General features: G+C 43.4%; 1 protein-coding gene across 1 annotated transcript in view; it reads right to left on the bottom strand.

Annotated features, from left to right (window-relative positions):
- Nucleotides 1–20,303, bottom strand: part of DCAF17 (DDB1 and CUL4 associated factor 17) — a 1,369,255-nt gene that overhangs the window by 1,296,918 nt on the left and 52,034 nt on the right. Inside the window, exon 2 of the mRNA XM_069616196.1 lies at nucleotides 3,887–4,265. Within this exon, the coding sequence (XP_069472297.1) occupies nucleotides 3,887–4,057 (171 nt within the window). The 5' untranslated portion in view covers nucleotides 4,058–4,265. The remainder of the gene's footprint in view (nucleotides 1–3,886; nucleotides 4,266–20,303) is intronic.

Here is a 20,303-nt window from a genome sequence, read left to right as displayed (position 1 = left end):
TTTCGAGGCATCGGACTGGTTTCCGCCAGGGTTGGGCGCTGAGGTCATAAGGTTGAATTCGCGAATCAACCTTGGATCTTACCGTGTCCGTCTTTGGTGGCCTAGCCTGAATACTCTAAAACTGTTCCTGTCACAACTGATTTCCTTTCCTATTTCACGGTTTCATTTTACTCAAAGTGCACCTTTTTATATCTTGCCTAACTCATCCATTTTACCAGCTAGGGACTTACTTTCACTTCCATATTATCCCTGTGATATACCTCCATCCCCCAACCCGCACTCCAAATCAGTGTATTTCACCCGTTTTTATTAAATACCGTTTGGGTAATTTAAGGCGGAAATTAAGGAAATGCAACTTTTACACGTGTCATTTTGCTGCAATCTGTTTTAAACTTTCCACTCATTTTCGAACTGTATGCTTTTGGTAATCCATTCTTTGTGATTGTTAGTCTCTTTGCATTGTTGCTTTAGTGAGGAATTTTATTTGCTTCAAGGTTAACACACATTCATTATTTATTTGTCCATTTCCGAGTGCCATTTCATAACATTGCAAGGGGTTTAAAATGTTCTCTTATTTGGGGAGGGAAGGTCCGATTTGGATTCAGTTTCCTGTTTCTTATTCCCGATTACCTACTGCTTCTGTTTATCCACTCAGAATTGATTATTTGTGGGTTGAGGGAACATGACAGGGGGAAATTCTAACTTGGGTGCTATCTTTCCTAAACCAAAAAGTGCTCCTATTCCACAGTGCTGTGTACATGTTCCACTAGATGGTTAAACCCAATGCATTGCTCACATTCTCATTGTAATTATCACCCCATTGGTGATTGCTGCCCCATATTAAAAAGTGCATGATTTGTTTTGAATTTTCAAATAAATGAATAAATATTGCATTTTACCAACCAGCCTGGTTCATCTCAAAATTGAATCTGCATAAAATAGTGAGAAAAGCATCTCAATTGTGCGCTACATACTAGGTCGAGACCAAGCTGTGTGTGCTTGATTGAAATCCTTAACAGACTGTTGACATCCGTTTATAAATCCCAGCATACTCTTATTGGTAGAATGTTCAGAAGAATTTCACATGATAACATGCACTGTACTCTACTGATCCAAAAATCAATTACAAAATCTTTCAAGGGTCTCAACTATTTTGGGCAAGTATGGTTAAGAATTATTTTTGGACTACAATAGCAATCATATGGCTCTGACATAAAAACAAGTATAATGAGTCAATTTGACAAATAGCACAGAGTAATTCTTAGCTACTTTAACTAGCCTCATAATTGAAAATCATTGCCCTGGCAAGCCAGAATAACAAACCACTGGAAAACATCACAGTGAAAGGGCATACAATGAGCAGCGAGGTTTTGAAAACCTATGAAGTAATACTAATGATAATTTCACTGCATTGATCTGTGGTGATTTTTCAAAATCATAACCACACCAGAAGGGAGTTAATAAGTGTGGTTATTTATTTTAAAGAAAGATGTGCCTGGTGGTTCATAGCTCTAAATCCCGTCTCTGCATTGCCATACTGCTTTTTCATAAGAGGGAGCTTTACAACAATGGAATCTAGCTCCCACGCAGCATTAATGTCCCTTTGTTACTAAACTCTGCCTTTCGGTAGGCATGGTTCCTCTGTAGAATTCCTATTCAAGGACTAAGAACTCAACCTCCCAGATTTAGCCAGCATCTTCTCACAATTTCATTCGTTACTCAAGGAAATTCCCTCCAGGTCCATAGCAGGAGCCTCTCGCTGCTCAACCACATGCGTAATTCACCCAACAGTGAGTTGCCTTGGACATCTCCTCACTGTTCCAGGGCTTCCCCATCGATTCACCTCCTCTGGGGCGTCAGCTGTCAGTGAACATCTCTCCGACTTGGATTCTGCTTATTTCTATCTTGCTGTCTCCTTGTATGCTCACTTGCGCTGGTCTGCCAAGAAGCCTTCCAGCAGCTCTGTGTGAATGCAGCATCTGGCATTCCACCTCCTTACATTGTGCTCAACCCTCCTCTGCTTTCCAGGGCTGCTTTTCGTCTCATCTTCTCTACTGCATATGGGCTCCACTTCGGACATCTGGCGTCTCACACACTATGAGCCTGGTTGGGCTCTGCATAGCTTCCAGCCTGCCTTTTACATGCTAACTCAGTCAAGAGTCAATTCTACTCTCCCCTGGCTTCTCATTCTTCCACTCTGGCCCCTCCTTAGTGATTAGTGCATTTTCTAACCCACATGGTCTGTGGGGTGGGTAACATGGTAACAAACATCAACAAAACACTTTGCATTCTGTGTTTGGCTCAATGTCAATGCCAGTTCTTCACTACATCTCACAAGCTGTGTACATGTAAACAAATGTGATTCCTCCACTTTGATGCACATGTGCTGCTAATAAATGCACACCAGTTGAGATGAAATGCATGACACTCAAGAGTGCTACACTGACAACCAAGCATCACAGCATGAATAATTTGCTTTGGAAATGGTCAATATTTGGACACCTTCTGCAAGAATTGCCTTAAAGATCTACATTCAGTAGATATCTGTAGCTCAGTTTCTCCCTTTCATAGGCTAAAAAGGCAAGTGGCATTTTGTGATTAACAATTTACTTTGCGAAGGTAACTGCAGTGCTTGCTTGATTGGACACCACAAGCTTTGTATGATAAATCTGCATATTATTGTTCTTGTATTTTCTGTTCTTTTATCCATCTTAAACGGGGTGTTTTTGGGAAGCACGTATTTCAGCAAGTTGTAATCATAATCAAATTTCCAAGCCACATAAACACATGGGAGCCACACTACACAGTTCAATCGTTGTTGTAAGATGTTTTAAAGGAAAGGGGGGATTTTTTGGTTAAGACGATGTACCCGAGGTTCCCTCCAGAAATGTCTAAGAAGGTGAGGGGAAGGAACTAGTGCATATGATCCTGTAAAAAAAAAAGGTAGTCTTTTTATAAAAGAGCATCCTTAAACATATTTCAAAGTCTTTACGTATGGAAAAACAGTCCAAATTGTGCTAGTCATAAAGCAGTTGGTGTCTAACAGCCTTCAGACTAATACTCTATCGGAAATTGCAGACTACATTAAGATGTTACTTTACAAATCATAGAAAATAATTCCGGAATCAGGGTATTTGTTTTGTATTAAGAAAATAAATGTGACTGGTAAGAAAAGAAGAAAGCTTACCCTAATGAGTGACTTAGATGAACACTGTGGGTCAGATTAATTATTTCACAATTGGCTGGTTTAATTGGCTAATCCTGTTGAGCTAGTAATGTAGCTCAGGTGTGTGTGCTGTGCAAAACCTGCCAGGGCTGGCTCAGCTGTTGATTTGCCAGAGATTTATAAATTCAGCAGCACTTAGTTGGGCAAAAACACATGTTACTGTATAAAAAAAACACACAAAATAAACTTTGTACCTCAAGAATTATGAAAATATAGCATGCCTTCACAGAAGAATACATCAAAATCAATTCTAGGGCAGCCTTTCTAGGGCGGGCGCTCAACCAAATTGCTCCTAGAGCTAGTGAATTATTTCAGCACTGTACATAACAAAGAAATATGTATGCATTACCAATGCAACTTATAAATTAAAGTTGACAGTTTTTAATACGGACAGAAAGGAGGACAATGCACTTTAAACAAGGTCAGATGATGCATTTTGGACGTAGTCCGTCCTCACTGCGAGCTCCATGTGTCGCTACTACTGTATACTCTGCACCACTATCTATCCATTCCTAGAATGGAGTTGGAACAGCATCAAATGCGGTTGTTTTTGCACCCTAAAAGGTGTATGAGTGAGATGTCTCATCACAAAAGATTACTCCACAATCAGAAGAAAACCACAAAATATTTTGCAAAAAGAAAAACTTTAAATATTGTTACCTGACATAAAAGCTTTCTGAGGATTCTCATGTTTTTCCTGTGGATATCGCCAGCGCTGTTTGCAAAAGATCCAATAGACCTCTGGATAATAAGCTGACAGACATTTTCTTTAAAGTCGTATGAAGAACCCCTTATTTGTACTGTTCTTTTGCCAGTTGAATCAGGACTCATTTATAAAGCAATATTCAATCTTTGTTTATTTTTAAAAAAAAAGGTTTAATGAAATGGGATATTAATCCACAAAAGGGATAAAAAATGGTCATGCTCCTTTAATATAAAAAAAGACAAACCAGAAGGAAGCTTTACACCAAAAAACCGTCCTGGCAAAAATATCACGGCATAAATAATTCTTGAGCTGCAGAGTAATGCACAAGGGGACCTGTAAAAATAAAAGAAAAGTGTCAAGACTGAAAACTTTATTCCTTCCATAACTAATTACATCTGTCTCTCCTGGAACGGTCATCTAGCCTTTGAAAGTTGATACAAGAGGGCATTTCTAGGGAAGAGAAAGTGGAATGGCATATTGACTGATAGTGTACAGAGGCCCTTGGGAAATGTCATGTTAGGGGTACCTTGCAAGAAGGCATAGACAAAGCAGTGAGTAAGACCAGCGAAGCATTATTAATCAATGTACAGTTCTGAGATTGAGTATTCTTGGAATACGTGATGAACCATTTCAGAGCAAAAGTATCAGGAAATCAAATATGAAGCACTGGGGCATTTTAATCTTGACAATCAATTGACAAATCTTTGAGAATTATCTGCTTTTTGCAAATTGAAGGAGCAACAATCTTAGGATGTGTTGGTAAAAACAGATGCTACAAGGAGATTATGATGTGATGAGAGCAGGCAAGCAGGGACATTTCCCTGTCTACAGTATTAAACTTGAATTGTGTAGCAAAGGGGAATACTGTGTTCCAGCCGAGAGCAAGTGAAAAGATGTTAAAAGAATTGACACATGCAATACTAAGAATGTTGTGCATTTTAAAAACTGTCCATGTGGCATATATTATGTCGGACAAACAACCAGAAAGACAAAATGATGGAACAAACATTGTTCTAACATAAGGACCAACAACATTGAGTCACCAGTTGAGAAATTTTAAAGAAAGGAAACATTGGAGGTTATAAAACCAGATTCACAGTATGCAAACAATGAATGTATTCTCAATCAAAAGGAAGCCTTGTGAATTGATATGCTGGATGGGGTAGCCTCAGGAAGAATTAACAAGAAATATAACTTTACATGCTAACTGAAAAATGGCCTGGAATATATTTGAGAAAACACTTGCAATTGGATTTAATTTTGTTAGCATGATTCTCATCGAATTATCTGAAACACATTTGTAAACAAGTTTGGAAATGTGATTATCTGTACTGTGAGGGGTCAGAAATGAGAGGCTGACACAAAGTTCTAATGTTTTCAACATTAGCCACTTAATTAAAATATAAAAAGGGTTTGGTTAAATGCCTATCCCTATACTATAGAGAGTTTCCCCCCTAGAAAACTGAAGCAATCTGACCTTGTGTCCAAAATGTATCTGACACTCACACTAAAATACACAATGAGGTGCAAGGTAAATGTCTCTGCTTTAAATGCAGCACAAAGGGTGCAACAATCAAATATGTAACTCCAACAAAACAATCCTTGTATCCAGAGGATGGTTCCCTTGCCCTGAATTTTCCCAGTGAGAATGTTGAAAGTGTTCTGGTCAGACAATGTTCCTTTATGATTAGTGGAAATGTCTCTTTCACACACTTTAAGGAAGATGACAAAATGCCTTTTCCAGGAAATGGTGTTAGAAAGGATGGCAAAAGTGTATTCATCTATATAACAGCTTCTTAAAGATGGTCTCCTGACATACTCTCCTGCCAGAAACCTTTTAACAATGTCTTTTCTTCCCACAAACTCTAAGTGGATTATACCCGGGGTACTCCCCTGCCAGGAATCCCCCCCAATGGGCTTACAGGTATCTTTCCCCCCCAAAGGCTCACTGCCTGAAGCACTTCCTTCACCAGGTCTTCTTATATCGTTCTCTTTAGCTTTTAGTTTGTTTCTCTTTAAGTATAACACAGTGTATCTCTTCACTGCTTATACTTTACATTGCTCCAGATATTACTTGTTTCAACTCCTCGCCCGTCCCCATACAGGCACCCCATATATGGAGACTGGTACAAGCTTTGTTTGTTAACTTCATTATTAGAGTGCATTGGCTTGTGGCAATGCGTGTTCCAATCTTACCCATATTAACATCTCATATATGTAGAGTTGTACAGATGTTGCTTTTCAAATCCTTTATTAAAATAAAGTTGCCCAAGACAACTTTTACTCTAGCTCTCACCATAACAACATCTCATGTATGGAGACTTGGGTAAATTCTACAATACGTGGTTGATATAGGTTTTCAATTGACCGTACGCCTGTCGGTACGGCCGAGGCTCCCAATACTCCTGGGCAGACACACCGCTGTTTACTGGCATCTCCGACCCCTGGCGTCCAGCTGCTGCGAAGTCCATGCTGCGAGAATGTGTGACTCTGCAGACTCTTGTGGTTCTCCTCCAGGCTTCTCCTTCACTCGCCGGCGGAATTGCTGCCTTTCAACATGACCGCATCTCCGACAGCCTCTCCACTGCTGCCGGCTCCTCAGTGGTCCCCCGTCGGCACCAGCTATGCTGTTCCCGGGCTCTCTCTTCTCCAGTAAGAAGCGCCTGCCTCCTTGAGCATAGTCCACTCATGTGTGTCTGCCTTCGGTTCTGCTTTCTGCTGCACCCGCTGTGCATCTCTCTTCCTCCTTCCTCCTGTGCCTAAAAAAGGCACACCATTTTTAAATGTCCCGCACAGCTAATTGCCATTAAAACAACTAGCCTGCATATTTAGCTTGGGGTGTTTACTGCTGCACATTAACTCCTTTCTCCTCGTCCCGGTACGGTAGGTTTTTATGGAAGTTGGAGTCCACAGAAGTTTTAGACTCAGTTGTAATGCTTTCAATACTTGTTTAAACCAAAACTGATAGAAATAGGAAGTTCAAAACTTAGAAATAAGTAAGCATTGTATGTCTCTAATGTACAATATGCCATCAGTATTTCAGAGGTTATAGGTTTAAGGGATGCGGGGGGAGAATACAGTGTATCTTTCAATGGAGTCGTCACTACCTCCAGATAGTCGTCCCCTCCCACATGATGATCCCTCATAATACCACCCCCAGGGTCAGGATCAGGTAGAGGCTGCCGTCCCATAGCCATGTGTGAGTAGATTATCACCAGGAGTCATCACAGTACATACAAGACACTAGAATGTATCTAGTTAGACATTGTGGACAGAAATCCTTTGCCAGGTTTGTCGAAAACATGGACAAGATGTTATGTTATGTAACTGTATGCTTGTACTATTGCATTCCATTGAGACAATGGCTTTGTGTATTATAGACTAAACCATATTCCCCAATATCTTTATGTCAAGAGGAGGGACTGCAATTTTTCTACTTCAATTTATTTTGTTTTTATTGCATTGGAAAGGACTAACAACATTAATCAGTTTTTGCGTTCTCTGCACCATCTGCGAGTGTAACGTCACTACCTAACGTTAGGCAATGGCAGCATGACGTTATTAAGCAGAATGTGCACACAGCTTTTTGTATTCTGTATTCTATTAGAACGCAAGTTTTTCCAGGTTTTTTACATTATAGACTCATCCCACAAGCTTGTGTGAAAAATATTTTCTCTCCAAGTAAGTAACTTTTTGGGAGAGAGGGTTTGGATAGATTTTGTGGAGAGTAATTTTAATTCAGAATTACCTGTACAGTCAGGTATTTCAGAGATTCCACTTTTGTTTCACCATTTTGGATGTATTATTTACTTGTGCCAACCATAACAAACGGGTAGAAAAAAAAGTATTGACTAAGGATCTAAAAATATATTGGATTGTTTTGTATGTTCTTTTGATGTACATATTTTAAAAATTGATCTGTAGAGCTTCAAGATACAAGAAAGAGATGGGTATAGTATCCACTTTAGCTGTTTATCTTTCTTTCTGGCATTTTTTCGAAAATCAATCTTTTGGGAGCTACACAAAGACACGCTAAAAGTTATAAACTTTTTGCAGATACTTTCCATGATGGACTGCATTGGATTATTTCTTCTGTCTCCATCAACACCTGCGTTTTGAATCCTACTACCAAATTAAATACTTTTTATGACATTGGATATGGTAAAAGATTGATTTGCAACATTTTCGATGCATGGCTGCAGCAGATTTCCTCAAGGGCACACTCTGCATGGGTGGGTGAGGGGGCAGAGTTTTTATTTGGTTTTTTGATATTAACCGATTTGTGCCATTGAATGTTCAATGCACAGTGAAAAGTGCACCAAATGTTAATTTGTAAAAAAAAAAATTAAAAAAAAAAAATGTTCTTTATCTGAAAAATTGCAGTGAAATGATGTTTAGTAGATTTCAGAAAGCGAAATAGTGGCCATAAACTCAAGTAGCCCCTAAGTGAAATGCAGATAATTATGCAGATATGCTTTGAGAAGCTCATGAATCTACACTCCACACACTTTCATCTGTTTATTGTGACGTCTGGCAGAGAAACAGATACCAGGATTCAAAAGACACTTTTGCTTTTCATATTTTGATACAAATTACGAACCTCTACTGAAAAAAAAGCCGCCGACCCAAAGTCATCATAATCGATCTGGATAAATCCTGCCAGAACGAACACATACTCCTGACCTCTCAACCACCACACCTACCGCTAAGAAGCAGCTATTACACTAATACCACACCAGCTGCACACACGCACCTCGAATCTCTCTACTCTCTCTATTGACCTGAACTTCGGTTCCCAAGGGTGTTCAACCTACCAGCGCCTTCATGACCATACCATTGGTATATAAGGCGCTATATAAATGCAAAGTAACATAACATAACATAAGGCCAAAAAAATAAAAAATGGAACATAGAACTTCTCCTTCCCAAGAAACTAAAATTGGACAAAAGCATACAAAAAAGAATTCATGGTTTTGGGTTTAAATGAAAGATTGTATTAAAATAAAACTGGAAGAGGCGTAGAGTGGAAGTGGTGGACATCAAAACATGCTCAAGCATGCAAGCAAACACACACACAAAAATCTTTTGTTGCAATATTACAGTATATGTTGAGGGTAGAATGCATCCAGGGTATGGTGGGCTGGGCAGGAAGATATATAGGCATTTCACCCTGGAAAGATACCTTTAGAGACTGGACTTTTTGTGCCCAATGCGCTGCATCACGAAATCAATGCCAGAGAAACAACATGTAAAGAGTGTTGCAAGAAGAATGACATGGGACAGACCTTGGGCACAAATCAAGTGATAGAGCGGATACTATCCCTTGTACACACCCTAATATTTCTCTTGCTGAAAGCCCTCATTACTCTAGGTCCTAGACCCACTTGTCCAGAATAAACAGCCCTTATTTACCAACAAGGGCTCCTTTAATTATTGGCTCCAGAGCAGAAGAGCATTACATTGGCCAGAGACTCATTCGACTTCACCCTTCATCTGCCACAATGCAGTTCACAATTCCTGCCTGCTCAAGATCGATCCACTGGACACAACAGACACTTATTTTAAGCATGATATGATATATTATTTGTAACGCGCCTATACACAAGTGTCCTTTGTGGCAGACTATGCTGCGGCAAGAAAGGCAACCATGTTTCTCAATGCTGATAGGGTGAAAGGGTACTCGATGTGCCCATAGGGTGAAAGGGTACTCAATAGTCACAGGCCTCACAATAGAACCGCCACCTAGTGCTGCAGGCAATTCATGTGTTCTTGAAAGTCCTGTACAATTAGAGTGCCGTTTTGGGAAAAAGGTGAACATGGGAACCATAAAATAAAGTTGTACACCAGAGCACAAGCCCCCAATGATGCAGTAGACAATTACATTGTGAAATTAAATCGATGATAAACTGAGATTTCAAATATCAAGCGGACGCCATGATCGGGGACATGCTGGTGGTCAAAGCAATGATCATATACTAGAGAAATTAATACAAGAAAAGGAATTTTGCTTTGCATTGTCTGCATGTTTTTCAGTGTGCATGTCTTCTGTATGTTAAGTATAGCAAAACCCTCAACTGTGGACAGTTGCCCTAGGCCTTTGTAGATTATTTACAATACTGTAAAGAAGCCAGGAATGAGACAAGGACACAGTGGATTCAAGTGTTCGGTCAAAGACTTTTTAGTAAAATAAAAGGGGGTTGGGAATGCCTCTGTCCCTACTCTAAGAGGTGTTTTCCTACCTAAAACCAAAACTAAGGGTCCGTCCAAGGTCAGGTTGTCTAAAGCAAATCGTCCTGTTTTAAAAGTACTATTCTGGCCCTCACATCTAGGTAAAGTAAGGTGAAAAGGGAAAATGTCAATATTTGGACACCCTCTGAATGTCTGTTCACTCTTCCTTGTGTTTCAAGCATGTCAATACTTCAAGACTCTTTGATCAAACACACAAAACAAATTGGCTGCTGGCACGTCTGACCGGTTTACACTTCCTCTTAACTTGCTTTCACAGCCTTTTCACCAGTCCTATTATATCCTTCTCAGGACTCTCTCAGGTACTATATAGTACACACTGTTCAAATTGACCGTGCCTGGTATATTCTCCTGCCAAGGCTTCTCTTGTCTGTAAATATGCTTATGACTTGGCTTTGCCTGGTACACTCTGTATTCCTGCACCTTTACTCTGCCTGGTATATTTTCCTGCCAGGACTTTCCTCAGGTGTATCTTCTTATTTAATTTGCCTGGTATTCTTTCTTGCCAGTGCTTTTTCCTCTTCTGATTTAAACCTGCCTGGTACACCTTCTTACCAGGGCTTTACTCCTGTGTAAATGTTCTTGCAGCTTTTAACTTGCCTGGTACATTTGCTGCCAGAACTTCTCAGGTGTACATTCTGGTACACAGTCACGAATGTGATAATATATGTGGTTCCCTCTTAAATCCGCCTGGTACACTCTTCTGCCAGGGCTTTGCTTATATGCCTATTGCACACTTTCATAGACTTGACAGTTGTTGGGGTGGCCGATTATAGTTTCAATGGGAAAGAAGATCTGCGCTGCACGCGACATATTGGTGAGTGGGGTAGATGCGATGTTAGCGCGATGTTCCAATTTGGTATGTATCTAGTATACTTAGAATGGAATGAGGTTTACCTTTAGAGTTTTGTGTACAGTTATCAACATAAAGACAAGTATGCAGACACAGTGCAAACATAATGTAGCACCTAAAGATGGGTAGCAAGGAACTTTATATACGCACACGAGAAAGGAGATTTACGGATGAGGAAGTCACTATGAAGACACGCGATCTTCTTGAACATACATGCAGACATATGTACACAGGAGTTTTCAGGGAAACCTGGGTTGGCAAGATAAACTCTGTGCAACCTGGGAAGTTGGTTGAATGAGGCTGAAAGATGGGGGAAGGCAATGTGATGAATCGGAATGGATTCCCCTAGAAATCCCATCCTGGGACCCCTCTTGTGGACAGAGAAAGGCAGACGCATCCTGACCCTGGGGTTGGTGTTCTGCTGGAGGATTACATTGGGGTGGGGGTGTAGGAGGAGCAGGTCGGGAAGAATGGGAAAATCCCTTTTGTAACTTCCCTAAGACCCTTCTCTTATGGCATACGGTTTAAACAAAACTGTTAGAGAAACTGATTTTGATGTTGTGGACTCCAAGTCCCACAATTCCCAAAGTACTAGGACGGAGAAGAGGGCTGCCGAGGCCCTAGATGCAAGGTGCAGCCTGTTAGTGGTAATGATCCACACCTGAGGGAATCTGAAAGGCAATAAAGGACCCCCTCAGGTGCAGGCCATAGAGAGGGGCAGTAATATAAGGTGGAGAAGTTTTAATACCTCCACGTGGTAGCAGAGCAGAAATCATGGTGCAGCGAATGGATGTCTGTCCTGAGAGGGTCTTTGCTTTCTCCAATGAAAGTCGGGCTCCAGTGGCAGGTGAGCACCAGTGAGCCATGGGAGCAAGGAGAGCTCCTCCATTGACTGCCGGGAAGCAGAGGATTCCGGGCCGCGAAGTAAAGCAGCAGCAGAGGACCTGGAGGCAGCAGGCAAACAGACCCACACGCCAGACCCATTGAGTTCACAAAGGAATTGTGTCCCTGCAGTGCTCTGTAACTGATCACTTGCTAATACTGGATGCCTAAAGCTCAGTAATAATACAAGCAGAGCGAAATCCAAACAGACGTAATTTTGAATACCAAATTGACTTAAAGCAGACTAACCATTATTTTGTAAACCAAGCAGACTTTAAAAAAAACAGAAGGGTGTGATTGTATACATGTGGATTGGAGCAAAGGGCAACAATAAGAAACCAATTTGAACTATTGCCAATTGTCAAGTTGAACCAGACATAACTGTTGGAACTTTTTTTTAAAAGACAGGATTTCCTTACTTTGTTGGAACTGTTGAACATAATCCTGCTTGAATCTGGGGAATGGGAATTCACCCAGATTATAAGGAGAGACAAATATCTGTTTGTGAATCTAACTGTTATATTTTGATTTGCCATGCGTTACCTTGTTGAGGTGTTATATGTAGAAGTGTGAGGGACAGAAACCTTTTGTTAGTGCGTTTCCTTTAGTTTATTTTAGGGAGGGGAATCCTTGTCAGAGTAGGGATAGTGCAGCGTTTATCCAACCTTTTGAATTCATAAAATGGCATATTTTGAAAAATGTTGCCCACCTCACATTTGACCCCTCACAGAAGCTTACCTGCATTCGGCCAACTGCTATAACATCAGATGGTCAGTTGCAGCGAGGTCGAAATGAAGTGCTAGCTGTTTATGGATTTACGACTTGGCGCTATTGTGGATAGGAGATGTAATCTTCCTGAGAACATCTGCATTTGTTATTCAATGATCAGGGAAGTCTGGCCACCTGGTAGGGTCGACTTGGGGCGAGGTAACAAACCAGGTGCAAGGGTTGTTTAAGGGCAGAGATGGCACATGGTTTTCAATCATGTTCTCAGGGAAATGACCAGGATGTGGCCAGAGGCCATGCATGCTGAAATGGTAATCATAGTAGATTAGTGTGAAACAAGAGATACTAGTAACGCCAGTAAGTCTTGGTGGATATGATGTGTAAAACCAGTTCAAAGGAAACTTGTTAATTTCTCACTGTCCTCATATTCATAAAGTGTTCTTGTAAAAGCCATGTTCATCATGCCCAGGGTTAAGAGGCCCCGGATGAGATGGAACTTGTAATAAATTAGGATTGTTGTATGTGAATATGTAACCATGTGATGTCACAACCGACTGGAAAGGTCCCAAAAAGGGGAGTGCTGTAAATATGATCTACAGCAAATGTATATTGAAGGGGATGGTGGTTAGGTGAATGGGAGTTTAGGGGGATTAGATTTCCCGCATCACTATGGCCCAATTCCCTGAATACCCTAATGTAATTGCGAACAAAGTTGCAACTGGAATGGAGGCTTTACTGCATTGCACACCATATTCCTGTACCAATCAGTCACACAGCCAAGCCAATGAACCAGGGTGCCAAATGCTGCTACTGTGCAGGTTCACAGTAAGCCCTGTGTTGGGCAAGCCAGCACCGCCTGCTTCATAGGGTAGACAGTCGTTTGTGCTGTATGTTAGAGACTACAAGATTACAGAACACAGACTTTTCCCATAGGAGTGCCCATGTATTTCCTCGATTCATTTCAAGGAACACAGTGATGGCCTGCTATGGTTCTCTTACGACCAGAATTACCATTAATGGTAGTTACTCGTTCCTATCTCCAGGAGTACACACCAGGTCTGCCCCGTGTGTCCCCATTATTTTGCACTTGTGGTGGAGCCCCTGGCCAATCGGATTAGCTCCAATACATAAATCAGAAGAAACTGCTACAGGTGGATGGATCATAGGGCAGCCTTATATGCAGATGATAATTATGTCTCACATGCGGGAAACCCTCTTAGCCATCCTGGGGGACTTCAAGACTGCTTCAGGCTTCTAGATCAATATGTAGAAATCTATGGATTTTATCAAAGTCGAGGGACAATATGGCCCTTATCAAGTGGGAATTTCAATTCTGGTGGAGTGAAACAGAACTTTATTACCTGGGGAAAAAGTTGACCCCCCTTATACGCAGACTAGTATAGGGCAAACTTTGTGCCTCTATTCAGAGCCACAGCAGAGGACTTATCCAGGTGGGATTAACGGGAGATATCCTGGCTGGGGCAGGGTACTGCTGCTAAAATGTACAAAGTCACCCAGACTGCTTTACTATGCCTCAGCCCTACCGGTCCTCATTTGCAGAGCACTGCTAAAGACACTACACCGGAATGTCATGAAATCCATTTGGGTGGGTCACAAACCTCAGGTTAGAAGGCAGGCTCTCCATGCAAATACATACTGTGGGGGCCTGGGGCTCCAGAACTATATAGCTGCGGGCCACATAGCTAGGATCCTTTCTCAGGGTGAAGTGGGCGGAGGGGGTGCGCTCGTTGGGTGGTTATGGAGCAATCCGGGATGATCATCTCCCTGAGGGATCTTCCACATATGATCACTGTAGACAGAGCGTTCACCGGCCCTCTCTTGCCATCCACTAGTGGTTCAGTGTCATACTGTATAAGGGGGGGGGGGGGGGGGGAATCGGGCAGCAGGGTGTACGGGGCAGGTTGCAACCTATATCTTGGGGAATCCCTGCTTAGGCCTGGGGCGGAGGGAGACACCGTCGCACAATGGATGGAAGACTGCTCCATTTGAGCCAACTGTATCGGGACGGAGCTCCACTGACATTTGAGGAGTACAAGGACTCGTTTCGGGTTTCCAAGACTGAACGCTTTCGGTACTGCCAGCTACGTCACAGGACCACTAACCCCAGGACGCGGGGGGGCTGGTATGAGACCCCTGCTGGCGTTAGAACTCACACTGCAGGAGAGTAGTCAGTCTAGGAAAATCTCTAGGATTTACAAACTCGACAGATCAGATCCTTCCTCTAGGTTGGAGTACATGAATCAATGGGAGCGGGTTGTGGGCTGACCTAATTCCGAAGAGGTCAAGAGGGCTGCAACCTCGTCTCGCTGCGTTACTAATAAAGAAAACACCTACAAGGTGTTGCATCACTGATACCTTTTCCACACCTGGCTGCACAAAATCGATACCTCAATCTTGCCCCTTTGCTGGAGGGGTTTGTGGTCATAATGGAGACTAAATTCACACGTGGTGGTCGTGTGGGAAAGAGCACGGTTTCTGGAGGGAGGTGGCGGTCCTCATACGGAAAATAACAGGGCCTTTACTACCTATAGACCCGGTCATAGTACTCGTCGGTTCACCTTTGAATTCTACTTTTTCCACAGAGTGGTTCCAGGGCGACTTTAATTACTCAGTTGCTATTAACAGCTCGCATCGCTCTGGCCAAGAATTGCAAAAACAAAGCGAGACCTCAGGTGAACAAAAGTCTGGTGGTATAAAATATGGGATGTTGCAGCAGCAGAAAAGGTTGGTGCTGTGGTCCAGGGTCGGTCGCTTTGATAGACATGTCACCATTTGGCTCCCATCCCATTAAATCTGGGAGAAATACCCAGCACGCTCCTTCAAGAAGGAAACGTTACAACATTTTTTGCGGATTTAAAAGATCCATGTTTGTTGTTGCACAGCAGGGTTGGGGTGGGGCGGGTGCAGGGGGAGGAGAATGTGTTTGACTGTTGCATTTTCTTATCCCCAGTCCTAGTGCATTGTATGATTCCAATAGCTCTGCACCTCATCTGTTGCATTCTTTGAAGACTGTCAGTTTCACATTAAGAAAAAACAATACACAACAAAAAGCCTTTAAAAATAAAGTTGGCGAACCCTCGGAAGCTTTGGACGGCCTTAATTGTTGTTGGGGGAACGCCACGGAAGGATGGTTTCCACATTCTGAATGCCCATCACCACGCCCTGCGGTGTCAGGAAAAAAAAAAAAAAAAAAAAGGAATTCCACTCTTGCAACATGGAATAAACATTCTCTAGTTTTGCAAAAAGACAATGTTAGCTGATCCAATACTACTCGGACATGTTTGACGTGTTCAATGGATTGCAAGTAAATCAGGAGGTCTATGAATAAGATGGCACAGGCGTCTAGCAGCTCACATAGCATATAGTTAATAAAATATTGAAAGGCCGCCGGGGCACTGCACAGCCCGATGGGCATCACCCGATATTCACTGAGCCCGAATTTGGTGTGGAACACTCCTTCTTACAGGATGAGGGAAAGGCCAAGGTTCTCAGTTTCCAGTCGATAGTTGGATTGTGTAACTCCAACCAGAGAACCCCCAGAATTATCCTATTGTGGCACGCTGATTAGATCACAGGAGCGGTCTTCCGTGCATGTTGTTACTGGCCCGAGGAAAGCCGTGTACTATCCACAGCTCCATTTTCGTAGATTGCCTTAGGACATATGTGTACTGTGATGTATCCTGCAGAGTCCTCACAACAACCCTGCCTAATGTCTCCTCCCAAGTAGCCAGGGGATGGCAGCTGCTACCTGATCCGGACCCTGGGGGTGGTATTAGCTGGGAGGAGAAGGGCCCAGGGGAATAGGAGGACTCCATTCAGAGGGACACAGTATTGGTCTTCCTCAGTGGAAGAAATGTCAGTGATGCCAGAATACGTAACGGCTTGTTGTCAGGAGTAAGGTTTGCTTTACCAAAGCTACTTATCTTGATGGTGGTGAAAACTGTCATAATGAACCATGTATCAGGAGCAAGAACTCCCTTCACAAAGTAAACCATATTTATGGTGATAACATTTTTTGTAGTCGTCAACAGTGTAAGGTCAAATACAAATCTTAAAACATGAACATCTTATGTTCTGATGAAAATACATCTCATTTAAATCAGAACCACTCATCGAGTTTCTATAAAACTCCTTTGGAAGATGTTATTAAGAATAGAAAAGAAGTTGGAAAATTTGGAAAAACATCCAAAATAAAATAGGTAATTGGAACATTTCAAGTCCCACCATGCCCAAAGTACTGGGACGAGGAAGAGGGTTGCAGATACACTGGACTGCAAGACGCAGCCCAGTAATGTTAATGACCCATACCTGAGAGGGAATGGGCAGCATAAAGCGCCCCTTCAGGTGCAGGCCGTCGGGAGGAGAAGTAGCATGAGGTGGAGTGATCGTTGTGATCAGTGGCATCACCAGATGAACAAGAGCAGGGACGCCCGAACCACAGTTAATTGCAGAGTGGATGCCAGTTCTGAGAGGGTCTCTACCTTTGAAAACCTAGTCTGCAGTGGTTGCTCAGCGGGAAGCAGAGGTTGCTCAGCGGGAAGCATGGTTTTGGAAGGCTTTCCCCTTTGGGCCGTGAATGCACAGATCGCGTGGTGGGAAGCGTTAACTTGAAAAGCTTTCCCCAGTACGAGTTGGGCTCTGGAGGCAGGCGCGCACTGGAGTGTTAGTGGAGCTGGGAATGCTCCTCTCCCAACCGGCTTGGGCCACGGGGAGTGCAAAAGAGCGGGCTGCAGCATAAAAGGAAGCAGAGGAAGCAGAAGCCACTGTGGCAGCAGAGCGAGCAGACACGTATGCAGCAACCCCTGGAATGCTGCGTAATCACCCGCTGGCCATTAGTGATAATTTTGAATACCAAGTTGATACAAAAAAGCTAAAGCGGCAGACTAAGCACTTTGGGAACAGACAAGAAGGGTATAATTATACTTAAACAATTGAAGCAATTGCTAAAGACAAAAGAGGGCAATGCTATAACCAGTTTACAAAAACCATCATTGCCAAAGTCATTAGACAGCAATTCAGAAACAAGCTAAGTATAACCCATGTTGCCAAAGAGGGAACAGTTGTAAAATAACTAAACAAGCATTGTCTAAGCCAGAGAGAAGCAAGAGTAATAAGAAGCCATTATCAGCACTTGGCTGATGTAGGAGGGGGGAAAAATAAGAGTGGCAGGAGCGCAGCCCTCCTGATACAGAGTATTAAGGATGAGATTAGCATAACCTGCGTTGCATGTGGCAATCACAAGTGTGGAACAAATAGCACCAATGTGTTTCATGTCTTTCCAGAAGAAGCAACCAATACTGATATTGTTGCAAGTCAAAAGATGTAGCTAAATTGCTTTAAGTAGAACTTCACCACAGAAGCACTTTTAGTAGTAGAAGCTTTTTGAGTCCTGGCAGGCGAGTAGAACAGGGCAGGGACATTGTAGTAGTAGTCCTGGCAGGTGAGTGGACCAGGAAGAAGTCATTGAAGTACTGTGTTGTGGTTAAATACTGTGAAGAGGAGGTGGCAAAGTCGCTAAAGAATATTGTGAACTGTAGAAGTATACTTGTTTTCAAGTCCTTGTCCCCTAAAGGAGATGGGGGGGGGAGGGGGAGAGAGGGGGAGAGGGAGGCAGAAGTCTCTCCGGGTGAGATCCCACTTGCCTCTACCCCTAGGAGGGTATTGTAGGGTGGGCTCACATCCGTAGCCTCACATGGTGGGGTGGATCCTAGTGCTTAATATGTGGGGGTGTTTGCCAGGGCTCAGCCCTGCCACTTATTTCGGAGCCCTGGCACTTATTGTCTCGACTCAGTTTGATTATGTGGTATTTTGTTAACATTATTATTTTACTGCCAGTCACATCAAGCACCTATAGAATCAGGGCAAAATATAAAATGATGGTTATGTTAAAAGACGCACTTAAACACACACACACTTAAAATGGCCGCCATCCACGGCATGAAAATTAGGCTGGCTTCTCATTGCTAAGGAATGCCAGTACTCTTGGCCCACAACCCCCTACCGGCAGGCGTAAGCCGGCCCTACGCCGCTAAGGCCCGCAGCGACAAGGCCTGTTCTGCGCCTGGTAAGCGCTGGAACGTGCACTGATGCCCTCCATGTCCACATCAACCACCACAAGGTACATCCGCGGATAACCGGGTGTGCATGCAAATATGCCAATTCCTTCACGTCCATGGTGATTCAGACGTGTGCACCCGCTCACATACTACTGAACTGCCATTCCCCATGTTTGTGAGCGCCCTGCCGTTGCCCAATATTGTTTTGCATTTGCCCTGTTGTGAGCGCCCTGCCACCGCCCAATATTATCTGCATTTGCCCTGTTGTGAGCGCCCTGCCACCGCCCAATATTATCTGCATTTGCCCTGTTGTGAGCGTCCTGCCGCCCATTATTATCTGCATTTGCCCTGTTGTGAGCACCCTGCCGCTGCCCAATATTGTCTGCATTTGCCCTGTTGTGAGCGCCCTGCCGCCGCCGAATATTGTCTGCATTTGCCCAGTTGGGATCGCCCTGCCGCCCACTTACTGCAAAACTCTGCACTAAGAAACAGCATCGTGCTTTCCACACACCATGCAGCACACATGCAAGATCCTCCACACATCTAGCAACTTCCACCAGCCCCTCGCCACCATAGTCCTTGCCATCGCATTCTCTCACCATACTGGATCTCACCACAACCCACCCTATTGTCACTTACCCAGCCTCACAGCACCCTACCACTCATACTCCCTACCAATACACCACTTCACCCTCCTACACCACTATGCAAGAACCTCAAGGTCCACACACAACTAGCTCACGCTATCAGAACCCCTCTTCCTCTTCCAGTACACACCAGTCTCAGAGCACGTACCTTTACACTAGAACACACATGCCACCCCTCCTCCACCACCTCGCGCAATCTTCGCCTAGGCTCTCGATTCACACACAAATCCATTCCACCCTCTCCTTCCCAATCACACATTCAGGCCTAGCCAAACACACCACCTCACCAACACACCCCCCTCCGTCCCCACATCCAGCCTCATCAATAACACCACTACCATACAACGGCTGCATCTAAAATGTGCCCTCCTCAACAATAGATCGCTCTCTGTTCACGCCCTGGAAATAAATGATCTCCTAACCAAACACAACATGGACCTACTAGCCACTACCGAAACCTGGCTGAATGAAGCATCCGGCCCTGCCATCACTCTGGCACTCCCAGAAGGATACACCATCCTTAGATCAGAGACCAGCTCGCCTAGGAGGAGGAGTAGCTCTCATCTTCAGAGAAACCCCCTCCCTCAGATCCATCAGCCACCCCTGGCAACGCAACTCTGATATCCTCTCTGTGAAGCTCTCACTGTCCCCCACCTGCACCATCAATATACATACACTATATCGCCCCCCCCTGGACTCCTATCAGACTTTCAGGGACACCTCACTCACTTACTCAGCAACAACATCAAAGGATCCACCAGGACTCTCCTTCTTGGAGATTTGAACCTAGGACTCAATGATCCCAAAGACAAAGCTGCTGTCTCCCTTGCCAAAGAATTAAAAGACCTAGGATTCACACAAAAAATCTCCACCCCAACAAATAAAAGGCTCTCGACTGGGTCGCAGACCATAACTGTCTCACCACCATCACCTCTAACAC

Source organism: Ambystoma mexicanum, chromosome 9 (assembly GCF_040938575.1).
Source record: "Ambystoma mexicanum isolate Mex_15411 chromosome 9, UKY_AmexF1_1, whole genome shotgun sequence".
In the NCBI taxonomy this organism is placed as follows: domain Eukaryota; kingdom Metazoa; phylum Chordata; class Amphibia; order Caudata; family Ambystomatidae; genus Ambystoma; species Ambystoma mexicanum.
This window is presented reverse-complemented; position numbering and strand designations above follow the sequence as displayed.